The sequence below is a fragment of the Mchenga conophoros genome, linkage group LG12 (assembly GCF_057382185.1).
Source record: "Mchenga conophoros isolate Kocher_MC1m ecotype Shallow Benthic linkage group LG12, M_conophoros_male_GT1.1, whole genome shotgun sequence".
Taxonomy (NCBI): domain Eukaryota; kingdom Metazoa; phylum Chordata; class Actinopteri; order Cichliformes; family Cichlidae; genus Mchenga; species Mchenga conophoros.
Genome location: NC_140537.1, coordinates 36,486,422 through 36,499,045, shown reverse-complemented (window position 1 = coordinate 36,499,045; position 12,624 = coordinate 36,486,422). Strand labels below are relative to the sequence as shown.

At 40.5% G+C, this 12,624-nt stretch overlaps 1 protein-coding gene across 1 annotated transcript in view; it reads right to left on the bottom strand.

Moving 5' to 3' along the window:
• The window catches only part of unc13ba (unc-13 homolog Ba (C. elegans)), a 200,716-nt gene that overhangs the window by 12,888 nt on the left and 175,204 nt on the right, over window positions 1-12,624 (bottom strand). The window contains exons 32-45 of the mRNA XM_085295557.1: window positions 10,859-10,936; window positions 10,494-10,571; window positions 9,510-9,530; window positions 9,156-9,194; window positions 8,645-8,677; window positions 8,501-8,515; window positions 8,340-8,369; window positions 6,256-6,282; window positions 4,579-4,623; window positions 4,013-4,027; window positions 3,896-3,916; window positions 1,498-1,524; window positions 1,293-1,313; window positions 549-569 (exon numbers count right to left, since the gene is read on the bottom strand). Coding sequence (XP_085151683.1) covers window positions 549-569; window positions 1,293-1,313; window positions 1,498-1,524; window positions 3,896-3,916; window positions 4,013-4,027; window positions 4,579-4,623; window positions 6,256-6,282; window positions 8,340-8,369; window positions 8,501-8,515; window positions 8,645-8,677; window positions 9,156-9,194; window positions 9,510-9,530; window positions 10,494-10,571; window positions 10,859-10,936 — 471 coding nt within the window. The remainder of the gene's footprint in view (window positions 1-548; window positions 570-1,292; window positions 1,314-1,497; window positions 1,525-3,895; window positions 3,917-4,012; window positions 4,028-4,578; window positions 4,624-6,255; window positions 6,283-8,339; window positions 8,370-8,500; window positions 8,516-8,644; window positions 8,678-9,155; window positions 9,195-9,509; window positions 9,531-10,493; window positions 10,572-10,858; window positions 10,937-12,624) is intronic.

The following is a 12,624-nucleotide window of genomic DNA, read 5'->3' as shown; positions in this document are numbered from 1 at the left end:
TCACGATGAATCAGAGCTTCCATTATGAAATTAGATGAGTTCAGGTGAGCACCCTCCCATTCAGCTTGGCATTGTTCAACAGTTTCTTGCCTTTTTTTTAAATAGAACAAACAGTTTTGCTTATCTATCCAGGTAGAGAGGTTAGGTCAATTGGTAACTCTGAATTGGCAATACATGTTTTGCATGTGTATATTAAGATATGGTCATTTTGTTCTTCATAATGTCCACTTAAAGCCTAAAATTTCACACATACTCTGTAGCACTGCTGCTTTTTTTGGCCAGTGAATTCAAAATACATAAAACCCCCTGAAATATATATATATAAAAAAAAAGCATAAAATATTTATTCGCTCTGGAAGTGTCTGCCGATCCTTCACAACAGCAAGCTCGATTCTGCTGTCACTACCCGCAGAATAAATGTTGCACGTTGGGATAACTATGAGGCAGGGATGCATATTAGCTACGATTTTAAAGTCAGGCGAGGCATTTTGGAGGGGCAGCAGAGGACAGAGGTCTACAGGGGAAAGAGGACGGCTGGATAAACAAACCTTGTTTACTTCCTCCTTTGTCTATTAGGAAAAAAGCAAAAAACATCAGACAAACTTTTCTCCTTTTTTCTTTTCATTTGGTATCCTGCACAAACACAAATCTAACAGCCAAACACTGTCAAATATAGGCTGTTACACACACACACACACCTAATTTTGTAAGATGCGTTTGCAGTTCTGGACTTGTACAGCATAAACAGCTAATGTAGGCTACAGCTGTCTCAGACCGCCCTTCCAACCATTAAAAACAAACATCAGCCAGATATGAATTTGTGAAAGTGGTTCCTTATATTGACACACGTCCTTTTAAATTGAGGACAACTCAAAATGCTCTCTGAATTAGCTAAATGAATATTCATTAGGCTTAAAAAGACCCAGGAGGCAGAGCTAGAGTTCAAACGTGTTGATTTGATGTTGATTCTCTGTTGTTTGTTTAATGGCTCGATTCCTGCTGTTCTTCTGCTGGGTAGCTGCACTTTAACCAATTTATCCTCAATTTTAGGTCCAATAACTGGGTGAGCAGTAGCCTCAAACATGCCTGGCGTGTCATCCTGACTGATGTTAAGTACAAAGTGGGCCGGAAAACCAGCATCCATGCCATGTAAACAAAGCAGGCTAAAGAATCATCAGCACTGCCACTCTTTTTGAATAGTATAAAGCCCTGGAAGACTTCCAGGTCTTACAAATCCCTGTACTCACTGCACTGGTTGAGCCAAAGACATAAGCTGTGTTTTAAACACCCACCTCTTTGCTCTTGGAGTCGTCCTTTGGGCAAAGATGAGAAAAGAAATTAGGAAAAGAAAGTCGACACCATTAATCTCTCTTTTAAGTGAATTATTTTTTAAAATCTGAACTTCGATTGTAGTATTTTCAGTAATGTAAATCTGAAATGTTCACATAGCACAAAGTGGAGATGAAGGGCGACGAGTGATATTACAAACGAACCAACCTGCTTCTCTTTGTCTGTCTTTTCAGCCTGCAAGGATACACATTTGTGAGTGAGCTAATGCTTAAATTCACACACTAACCATGCAAAAAACACTTGTTTTTACATTTTATTAGATTCATCTTCTCAGTAAGGCTCTCACTTCTCCAGGCAGACTCACATATTTATGAAGCTGATTGCTGCCTACAGGTAAAACCCTCCCAGCTGGACTTTTGCCGATTCACAGTTTTATGTCCAGACTCTTCTAAGCTGAAGAGTTAAAACGAGCCCCGAAATTTTAAAGGCACAAGGTGTTTCCACAGTATTATGCATGAGCTCACACAGGATTAAAACCTTCAGCTACCTTCAGATAGACCCTGTCATTATCATAATTTCAACCCCTTTGATCATTTTAGGATCATTAACACCGTGTACGCAGATAGCTAGCCCCCTGAGATTTGAACACACTTAAAAGTCTAGAGCTCTGAAGTGTCTGCAGTCTCTCCTCATAAACATGAAATCATTTCAATAATTACATGCTCCCTCTGTGCTCGAAGGTGTGGTAATGTGGAAGGAGTTGAAAGGGAAGCCTGCAGACTCTTGGACCTTCATGGCACATAATTGGACCCCACTGGTGTGTACTGGGACCTGTGCACTGTCCAGAAACTTCTTACTGATGAGGAACAACTAAAACTAAGTCCATTCGTATATTACAGTCTAACAGCAGTTCATGTAATGGTCACAAAGTTTTGTCTACTGATTCGTGTTTGTGGACACATTTTTCCTTTCTTTTCTTTTGGAGGCAAAAAATGATCTCATACCAGCGCTTCCAGTTTGAAAGAACAACTCAACCCATTTAATCAGGGACAGGGTATGGAGGTTCTGCAAGCTGCAGGATTTCTTTCAGACGATTGAGGTTTAAATGCCAACAGTAACTTTATTTTAGTCTTTCACTTGTTTTACTTTTATGCTTCCATTGGTTAGTTTTGGCATCACAGCTAATTGGTTAGGTTTGGAACAGTTTTCATATAACGACGGAGGTATAAGTGCTGGTCAAATGACCAGGCTTCCAACTGATGTCAGTGAGAGTGGCTAGAAAGATGGCATAAAGGGAGCCGAGTAAACATCACTACAGGTCACAGTAAGATAAATAAGAATTATGTTGAGCTCTGAATCATGAAATGCTACTTTAGCTGAGTCAAGAATAAAAATGGCTTTATAAATGTGGATAAATACGTTTGTATATATGTGTGTGACTTGCCATGCTGGTACATTTTAGGCCCATGAAGGTTCTTATCTATATCAGATCTGATGTCAACATGTTGCCTAGTAACTGTGTAGCAGTGGGTTAATATGACCTAAATGTAGTATTTATGCACCCATCATACCTTACTAACCATTGCATCATTTTTATTTTACTACAGTAACACTTAAATTATATACACAAAAACTGAATTATGCATAGTGTATCATGAGGCCATCAGGTTGCCTGGCAACCATCTAGCCACAGGTTACAATGTCCTGTTTTTAGCATTTATGCACCTGTAACACCCTTTAACGCACTGTATCATTTTAATGCCACGGCCAAAAGAGCATTATCTAAATGTGCTTTTTTTAAATGCACATTTATTTAAATGAATTTTAATATGGAGTTGTTAAAGAAGAGCTCACTGAGACATATAAAATTCATTAACCAAACCTTTATATTAGTGTACATGAACGTGACCATTTCATAAACTGCCATGAGACCGGGCTGATTTACCACTCGTGTTAGCCACCGTGGTCTTTGTCTTCCACAAATGTGGGAGTTTCAGGACAGGTATGTTTTTTTTTCTTCTGTAGTTTGTTTTCTTTGATCAGCTAATTATGTACAGTCAGTAGCTTCACAGTGGGGTGCTGACGGCCATTCTGACCTCCTGCAGCTCCCTTCAGCTAATCTTTCAGGGACCAAGGTACAGACTTTTAAGGCCACTGACTCCAGTTCTGTGTAAAGCATCTCTCCTAAATATAAAAGAGTAAACAAACACCACTCAAAACCGGTTTTTAAGGTGGAAGTGAAGATAAATTATACAATTTGGGATTTTGGCGAGAAAAACAAGACAGCAGTGATATGGAAATGCTGCAAATTAAAAGGTTTACAACATCTTTTTATTTTGCAGTTATTTTTTAAATATGTCTGCTCTGAAGCAGCATTAACTTGTGTGTTTATGTTTCTAAATGAAGGTCAAGTATTTACTTTCAGTTCTCAGTTTTTTCTCTTCATATCTCAAAATATCTTGTTTGGCAGGTTGTTTTTTAAAGCCTTTTGTAACTTATTTTTTTTATATACAATAACAATTTAGGCTGCATAATCACAAATGAGCACAAAGACAAAGTGCTTTAAAAAACAAAAAACATGAACACAGTTTAGTTGAAAACACACCTTTTCCTTCTTGGACTCAGACTAGAGAGGTGTGAAAACAAAAGAAAAGACAAATAAGACAAATGTTAATGAAATACAAAGAAACTGAACTGTCGTGTGGTTCTTGTTATGGCTCACCTTCTCTTTGCCCAGCTTTAGAACAAAAAGCAATAAAAATATATTTAAAATTAAAACAACAGAAAACAAAAAAGGCCGGGGGAGACAAAAAGTGAATGGTGCACAAGGATGTACTTGTATGTATACATACGTGGATCATATGTATACCCGCTCAGACATAAACATTAACTCTTACACACAGGAATGGTAAACTAACTGGAAGGCTTATGGTTCAGTCACACAAGAGTAAAAACAGGATGGCAACCCCCTTATAGAAAAACTAGGGAAACAAATCAGTGACTAAAAACATCTGATTTATAAACACAGACAGACTGACAGCACATTGCAATCAGTCTGTCTGCACTGATGAGCACAAACTGTCTGTTTCAGACCAGATCCCCATCGTTACAGCAACAATTTCTGAGGTAATAAGAGTTTATAACACAAGTTGTAATCATTTTGGTTGTCCAGCAGTTTCCCGAGTGTGACTGCAGCATTAGTTAACCATGTGTAATAATTTGAGTCAGTGATGTCTGTCAGCAGGAGAGGAGAGGTCAGTTATGGAAACACTGGACATGGAGCCAAACCTTCTCCTGCTCCTCCTCACTGTCATCATAGGCTGAGGACTCATCCTACAGGAGCACAGAGGGTAAACAGCTGCTTTAAAGACAACACAGCCGCAAACTAAAACGTCTACTTCCAGTACAAAGTTGCTCTCTCTCCACAAAACTATTGAAGCGTCAGCTCGGGGAAAATGACAATTAATGGTATATCATTGCTGAACAAATGTTTTATACATTTCAGTGTGCTGTCGCCTTGTTTTGAAAAGGGAAGGCACGCCGTGTTGCCCCATGAGAGCTCTGCATTTTCATTTTTAGTACTGGTTTAAAATATCTCAAGTTTTCACTTCCCACTCCAGATTTTCAATCTTGTCGGCTTTAATAGCAGGAGTCGTGTAGCACCCCGCGCTTTTCCCACAGCATCTTTTTAGTGCTGCTCGATGGAAAAAAATAGACATCTGGTGGAAAGAGGCACTTAATGCATTGCCACCAAGAGACTAATGCAGAGAAACAGGCACAGATGTGAGGGAGCATCTATGGTGTGATTGACATACATCTGTTAATGACTTAATTCTGTGCCAATCTAACACCCAGTTTCACTTGTGATTTTGCTGGAATAAATATTTGATTGTTTTTGCACAAAATCTGTATCTAAACTGCTGCAGGCAATATCTTAAAGAACATCAGTGCAAAACACTAAAGGCAGCAAGACTGTTTTAGGAGACAAACTAAGATCCAACTGATTTTCCTGAATTAGAATCAAGAGTTGGATACAGACACTGGCAGACGTCTGGGTGGAAAGCTAAAGTTAAAGGATTGGAAACTGGATTATTCTTCCTGGGCTGATGTTGGTGAATTTTCTTGCGTAGGGCTTTAAGCTCTGAAACACTTTCCCCTGACTCTCATTTGGAGTTTGGTTGTCCACCTTTTAACATAAAACTATCAAAACGTTACACTTGGCCATGATTAGAGCTCCTTCAGTGTCACTTCTATGAAATGCTTTCAGCTCTCCTAAGTTTGAATCACTTCCCGGAAGTCCTGTTCTGACCACTTGCAAGTGCGCCTGTGATTTCACATGTATTTCAATTAAAATGAACCCAGAATTTGTGTTGTGAGAAGTCAGTCGGGTCTCCAGCTACAACTCAGAGACTAAAATGAAGTTTTCAGTATAAGAGCCTGAAGGCTTTGCAGCAGGTGAAGCGTGTGACCAGAAATATGACTTCCACGGGGCTGTGCACCATGTTGTTTGTCACACGGGGTCAAACTGTCTACTATAACCTCCTGAGGTATCCGAGTTAGAACAGTCAGTGTAAATACACCTTTACTATGCAAACGTGTGACCACTCACAGTAAACTGAAAAGGTTGGTCGAGTTCTCTCACTACCTGCCATACTAGTCAGATCTTGTTCCCTACATATTCTTTCTCTTCCCCAAAATAAAATCATATTGAAGAGTCTTTGCTTTGGTGTCGGAGACTCACCACACAAACATGCGCATGGAAGTGGTCGAAAAGGAAACTCAGGGGCACAATGAAAAAAACAAACCTAGTAGGAGCAGCAGACGAGGAAATTTGCAGGGAATCGTAGCCAAATGATACTTGATTTTAACAGGTGGAACTTTTTTTTTTTTGATGAGTGAAGGAGTTTATAAAACACAAAGGCCTGATTTCCAACATAAACACACGGTCATTATGCACAAACTGACCTTTTTCTCCTTCTCTCGGTTGTCAGCCTAAGAGTGAGCAGGAGGAGTCAGGAGAGGATGAATAGGAAAGGAAAAGGAAGGTTTTATCATTATAACGAGTATGAGCTATCAGAAAAATGTTCCTTTTTCATAAGGAAGGAAATTTAAGGTTGGGTGATCCAAGAATCAAAAAGTCATAAAACGAATATAAACATCATTGGATTTGAACTGTTTTTACATCCTCGACCTAAATCTTAATATAATGATGCAGCATGCTGCCCTGCAGACACACTGCCGGCTGACTGAGGTTGGGACACTGAAGATATCAGCCGAGACAGACTTTATCCAGCCTTCCCTCACCTCTGACACGCTACCCTGTGCCACAAAGAAAACAGCTCCCTCAGACATGGACACATACACAAAACACACACTGAGCTGACTATCAAAGTCATTTCAGCAAACCATTTAGTGGCGGCTAAATACAACATGTTTATACTCCATCAAATTCAATTATCTGGCAGCCCACTGTCTGGTCTATTATGTACTCACTGGAGGGGAGAGGAAGGAGTCTGCATTAGGACACGGCTGTAAATGTGTAAAGAGCTTTGCCAGCATGTGGTATCAAAGGCTTTAATGAATATTTTGGCATCACGTCTGCGGAGGGATTTATCACAAGTATTTAGGAAGAAGCACAATTTTCTGACAGATTAAAAACTACAGAAGACTGTATATAAAAGATGGAGCTGCCAGAATCATGTTTTCAGGAATTTGGTTGTTTTTTAACAAATATTTTATTTTGTAGTCAGAGTGATAAACTAGGAGTGGATCTGAGATCCTGAGGACACTGAATCTCATGCGAGCGGTTAAGCCATAAAACCAGCTGGCTATACTGCCTGCACTCACTGGTTGCATTTTTAGGTACACCTGTTAAGACAAGCCTCGGATCGGCCAATCACATGGCAGTAACTCAGTGCAATTAGGGATGTGGGCGTGGTCAAGACAACCTGCTGAAGCTCAAACTGAGCATCAAAGTCTGAAAGAAAGCTGACTGTGGCATGGTTGTTGACAGCACACAGGCCTTGTTGAGGTCAGAGGAGAAAAGCCAGACTGGTTTGAGCAGACTGAAATTGAACACTAACTCAAACAGCCACTCATTACAACCAAGGTATACAGAAGAGCATAGGGGCACATGTTGAACCTGCAGCAGCAGACCACGCTGTCCACTCCTGTCAGCTAAGAACAGGAAAGTGATGCTACAGGACACACGGACTCCTCAACAGTGGTCAACAGAAGAATAGTGTTGGTTGGTCTGATGTGTCTCATTTGGATGGTTGCTATATTTGGATGGTGAGCTCATAATTTGGGCGTTCATGTCCACCGTGGTGGCTTCCAGCAGGGAAACATACCACATCACAAAGCTCAAATCATCTCAAACCGGTTACTTGAACGTGAAATTAGTTCTCTGTGAATGGCCTTCCACAGTCACCAGATCTCAGTGCACCTTTGGGCTGTGGTGGAATCGGAGACCAAATTATGGATCATTAAGGACAAAAATCTGAGTAATGCTTTCAGCCCCTTGTTGAATCTGGATAACACTGAAGCAGGTCTGAAGGCCAAACAGGGTCCAACCCAGTACTAGCAAAGTGTACCTAATGAAATGGGCGTGAGTGTATTTGACTGTATACATGGTAATATAGGAAATACTGACAGAGACTAAAATCATCAAGGCTTTACTGGGGTCAGAGATCAAGTGCATTGTATCGAGATGAGTCGCCCCCTGCTGGTCAATATACAGAGCGGCAGTTTTAGGAATTTAAAGGCTTTTCAGATGACGACTCCATCCGTCTTTTATATACAGTCTGTGCGTTCGCACCTTTCAAATATTACACCCGAGCTTGTTCTGAAACTGTGTTTTTGTCTCCCGTCACATTGATTCTGCATGACAACAAACTGCCGACTGCAGTTTCAGCGATTGAGTCTACTTCGTCAGAACTGAATGTGATGATTGTGTTAACAGCAGTCAAATCTCCCGTTTTTATCTCACACAGATTTCTACTTTAATATCATCGCAGCTCTGAGGAAGAGTGTGATATTCTCCTCCTTACCTCAGATCCCTCAGAGTCTGAGCAGCCAGACTGACGTTGCCATCGACAAATTAAAATAGAAACATAAGAAAACTCGGTCAAATGAGACAAATGAGAGAAACAAAAGGACATTTGAGGAAGCTATATGAAATATTGGCTGTGACCTAGAATCCTTATCTCACCTTGGTCTCCTCTGACTGTTAGCAAAAAGGATCAAACCCACACAAATGCGGTCATTTAAAAACACAAGTAACATTTTATAATAATAAAAACAGACTAAAGTAGATTTCAGGAGTGTTTTATATCTGCTGTTGTGGCCTACCCACCATGTTATCGCCGCCTTCGTTGTCAGAGACAGCCTGGTCCAAATATCATAAGGAAATAAAAAGAAAGTGCATAAAATATATGAAAGAAGAAAACGACAAACCCACAAAGGAACGATCTCACCAGGAAATAATCCTCCGCTATGGTTTAGTAAGGACATGGATAATGAACTATAACTGTCAGTTTGGGATTTTTGCTTGTCTATAGTTCATCCGGCTAAACGTTTCCCATTTAATTTATCGTTTTATTTAATATGTAAGTGTATTTAAAGTGTTTGTTTATTATGTATATTATTTGTTCATATAAAAGCCTGACTAGAGCCATCAACTGTTAAAAATGAGCAACAGCTGTAAACTCCATTGATTTAAACTGTGTTGTTCCCATCAAAAAACTAAAAATAATTGTCACAGCAAATATTTGGACTTTCACAGAAAAAGGCAACGACAACGACGGCAGTCAGACACAACAGGGGAACAGAAACAAATCAAACCAGTCAAAAAGAAGTCGACCCACCTCCTCGTCACACTCATCGGGTTCCTCCTCATTCTCAAGCTTTCGAGAGAAAAAACACCACGAAGAGAACGTTTTGTTTTTTTAAAAACACACATCTACATCATTTATATCAGCTGGAGTTTATTTTGAGGAGTGAAAACTGGGAGTCTAGGAAGAAGGAGAGGAAGCTCTAGCTCTTGTTTATGAGTAAATTGGGATCAATCTAAAAACAGACACACACGCACTGCAAGGTGGAAAAAGGTTTGATGACAGGAAAGAGGTGTGGAGTGGGTTTTACTGTACTCAACAGATCGTTTTGGGTGGAGGTGGAGCCACAGGGAAGCAAAGCAAAAACAAAAACCCACTGAGACATACCATCTCCTCCTCAGCTGTTAACTGCAGGAAAAAAGACACACACTTAACTCTCGCTTTCTTAAATCTGTGATTATATACATGCAGGCTCACACTTGCTGCAGCTTTTGCACCTTTGTATTTTTTACACCTTGAAACTACAATCACAGGCTCAGCAGAAGGAAAGATTCCTGCATCCACAGAAGGTTCGGCTCTGCTGCTTCTCCTTGTGGTGACTGATGAACCCAAATACATACCAAATAGGTTCATTATAGACATCAGGTCATACCTGGAGGATGGGGAGGTGTCCCAAATAGGTCCAGCAGTGGACTTCAACACACCAACAGACAAAATGGATTTCTTTGTGGCTCGTAGAGCTTTCAGTGCATCAGTGATAGATTTTTAAACCTTCGTCCTATGTGCTTTTTGAGTATGACTGGAACTGGAATGCTGACAACATTCGACTGCAGTGTGCACCTAATTTAAGTTTGTAAAGTGAAGGTTCCCCTTTGTCTGTTCGGTCAACCTACGTTTGTAACACACTCTGTTCTGCACAGGTGTTGTAGCTCAGGAGATAGAGCAGGTCATCTACTAATTGGAACATTGGTGATCCCTGGCCGCTCCACTCTGCATGCCAAATATCCTCGGGTGAGATACTAACCCAAGGTTGCTCTGTGACGCATCCATCAGGGTGCGAATGTTAGAGAGAAAATACTTAAGCATAGAAAAAAGTGTTTGTTTGAATGAGGCATGTTGTATAAAGCGCTTTGAGTGCTCAGCTAGAGCAGAAAAGCGCTATAGAAGAACCAAATCCATTTACCATTTTTCACATTCACACTTCTGAACAGAAAAAAGTGTTTTTTTCTGGCATTTTTCAGTCATGTACTTCATGGAAAAGTCTTTAAATCAGCATTTTGACCTTTTAAGTGACTGAAATCAGTGTCTGCCTGGCAGATGGCTTACAAACTTTAGGGTTTGGTGCGTGTGCATACACCTGTTAATGCTCACCTGTTTTGCTCCCATGGACTCAAACATCTTCTCCAAAAGGACTCTCATCTGCTGGATGTTGTTCATCAGCACGCACGGCTGGAGGAAGATAAATCAGGGAGGCAGCGTTTGTAAGCAGACCAAACATAAATGATGAATTTTAAAAAAGAGGAAAAGTCAAGAATATAAAATGAAAGTAGATTAGCAAGATAAAAGGGTGATGACAGGAAGATTAAAGACTGAAGTTAGATGAGTAAGTAGCAACCACTGAAATATTAATCCACTCCAAAGAGAGTTTACTAGCTTTCAAAGTGTCTCCCTCCAAATCAGAGATGAGCCCTGAGGGAGGTGTTGTGGTAGCAGAGTGGTGACGCAGCAGTACTCACTATCTTCTCCTTCTCACAGTAGGAGGGAAAGCTCTTGGCCAGCAGAGCAGAGTACTGCAGGAGCACTTTGGTGATCGTCTGTGGAAACAAGATAACGCTCACATAAGACATGCTTTCCCTGGGATCCTCTGGAGTGAAGAGTGACGCTGAACACTGATGTTTAGCCTTTTAGTCTGGCGAGCTGAGAGCACTGCTGTTTGAACTCAGGTAGCATCAGACACTCGCACTGTGCTAACTGAAAATGTCAGTCTGTCTGCCTTAAAGAGCTGCGTGTAGTTTCAGGACAACACGAGCTAATCTAATGTTAAAGACAATAAAGAAGATGCCTCATTGTGTTTGACTCATTTACCTTTTACTCATTGATGACACTTAACTGTTGTCACACCGGATATGTGTAAGTCATGGAAATCTGAGCTAATGCAGAAGCTTCTAGTGAGAAGCCAAATGTCATATTTTGCGTGATTAGCCGTTAAACAGTCTTCACGGCGCCCGCTTCATAATAACACTACATCTGTGTGATGTCTTTCATGAGCCCACCTGAGAACAGCTGCCACCAGTAGGCTCCGCCCAAGCACCGGAAAGTCACTCACACTGCACTGCATTGTGATATTTTGCATGCCAATATTGTATTGATACAGGAACACCAAATATTAATATCTTATTATATAATTTGCAAATATAAATGAAACAATGTGTCAGAGTTCATGTGACATTGTGTGATGCACACAGTGCCGTCAGCTGTTGGAAGATCTTGCAGAAAATCGCTGCTCATTAATCAGAGACGTAAAGAAGCACTCTTCCTCTGTTTAAGCACTTTTAAAATGTGTGCAGTTGTCAATCACTGGCCTCACTGCATGTTTCTTGTTTTGTTATCGCATCCTTTATATGAGAAAACACATAATAATCAAAGGAAAGACATGAGATTTGCATGAGCTTTATACTCTTCAGCACACAGCTGAAGACGCCCTGCATGAATAAAAGCTGAAAAAATATTTCTAGAAGAAGTGAAGAAAACATTTATAATGTCCAGCCAGCAAACTGGTTGCTTTTTGATGGGAAACAAAGAATGACATGTTTGCTTGCAATAAAAACTCAACAGGGCACTTTTAAATAAATCACAGAGTTAATTTGTCATCATCACAGTGGTAACTTGTGCCTCACAGCACCGTGGGCTCACTGTGAGAGATTTCCCTACTTTCTGCTGACTCAGCAAGATTACAAACTATTGCATTAAACATGCAGCTTGATAGCTGCCTGCACTGCTTAGTGCGGCTTTATATCACTCAAGTTCTGCAGCCATCTCTTTTTCCTCACACTTTTAAAAACAAACTAATTATTGTTTCTTGCATAGGAAAGCAGAACAATGTGAAACTGGAGGGTGACAAAGAGATGAAGAAGAAATAAAGGCAGACGTAGACGGAAAAGTAGGAACACAAAAGACAAGAGTCCCAGGATTGATGGGATGGGTAGAGATGAAAAGACTCAGGAGGAGATTAACATGAGCGGAGCGGCACAAAATGAAAAGCAAGTCAAGGGTCGGGGACAGAGAGATGGACAGCTCAGAGTGATGGCTTCCATTAGCCTTTCTTTATTTAATGAGTCCCGTATCGATCGAGCCATAACACCAGACGCGCGCACACACAGTTTCTCTGCAGAGGTTTGTTAGATTGAACGGCTCTGCTTAAAAGGACCTGCCTTAAATTACATTTCAAGAAAAAACATAACCCTACACTTTATGCCCTGTTTGTATGTTTTACAGAGAAATA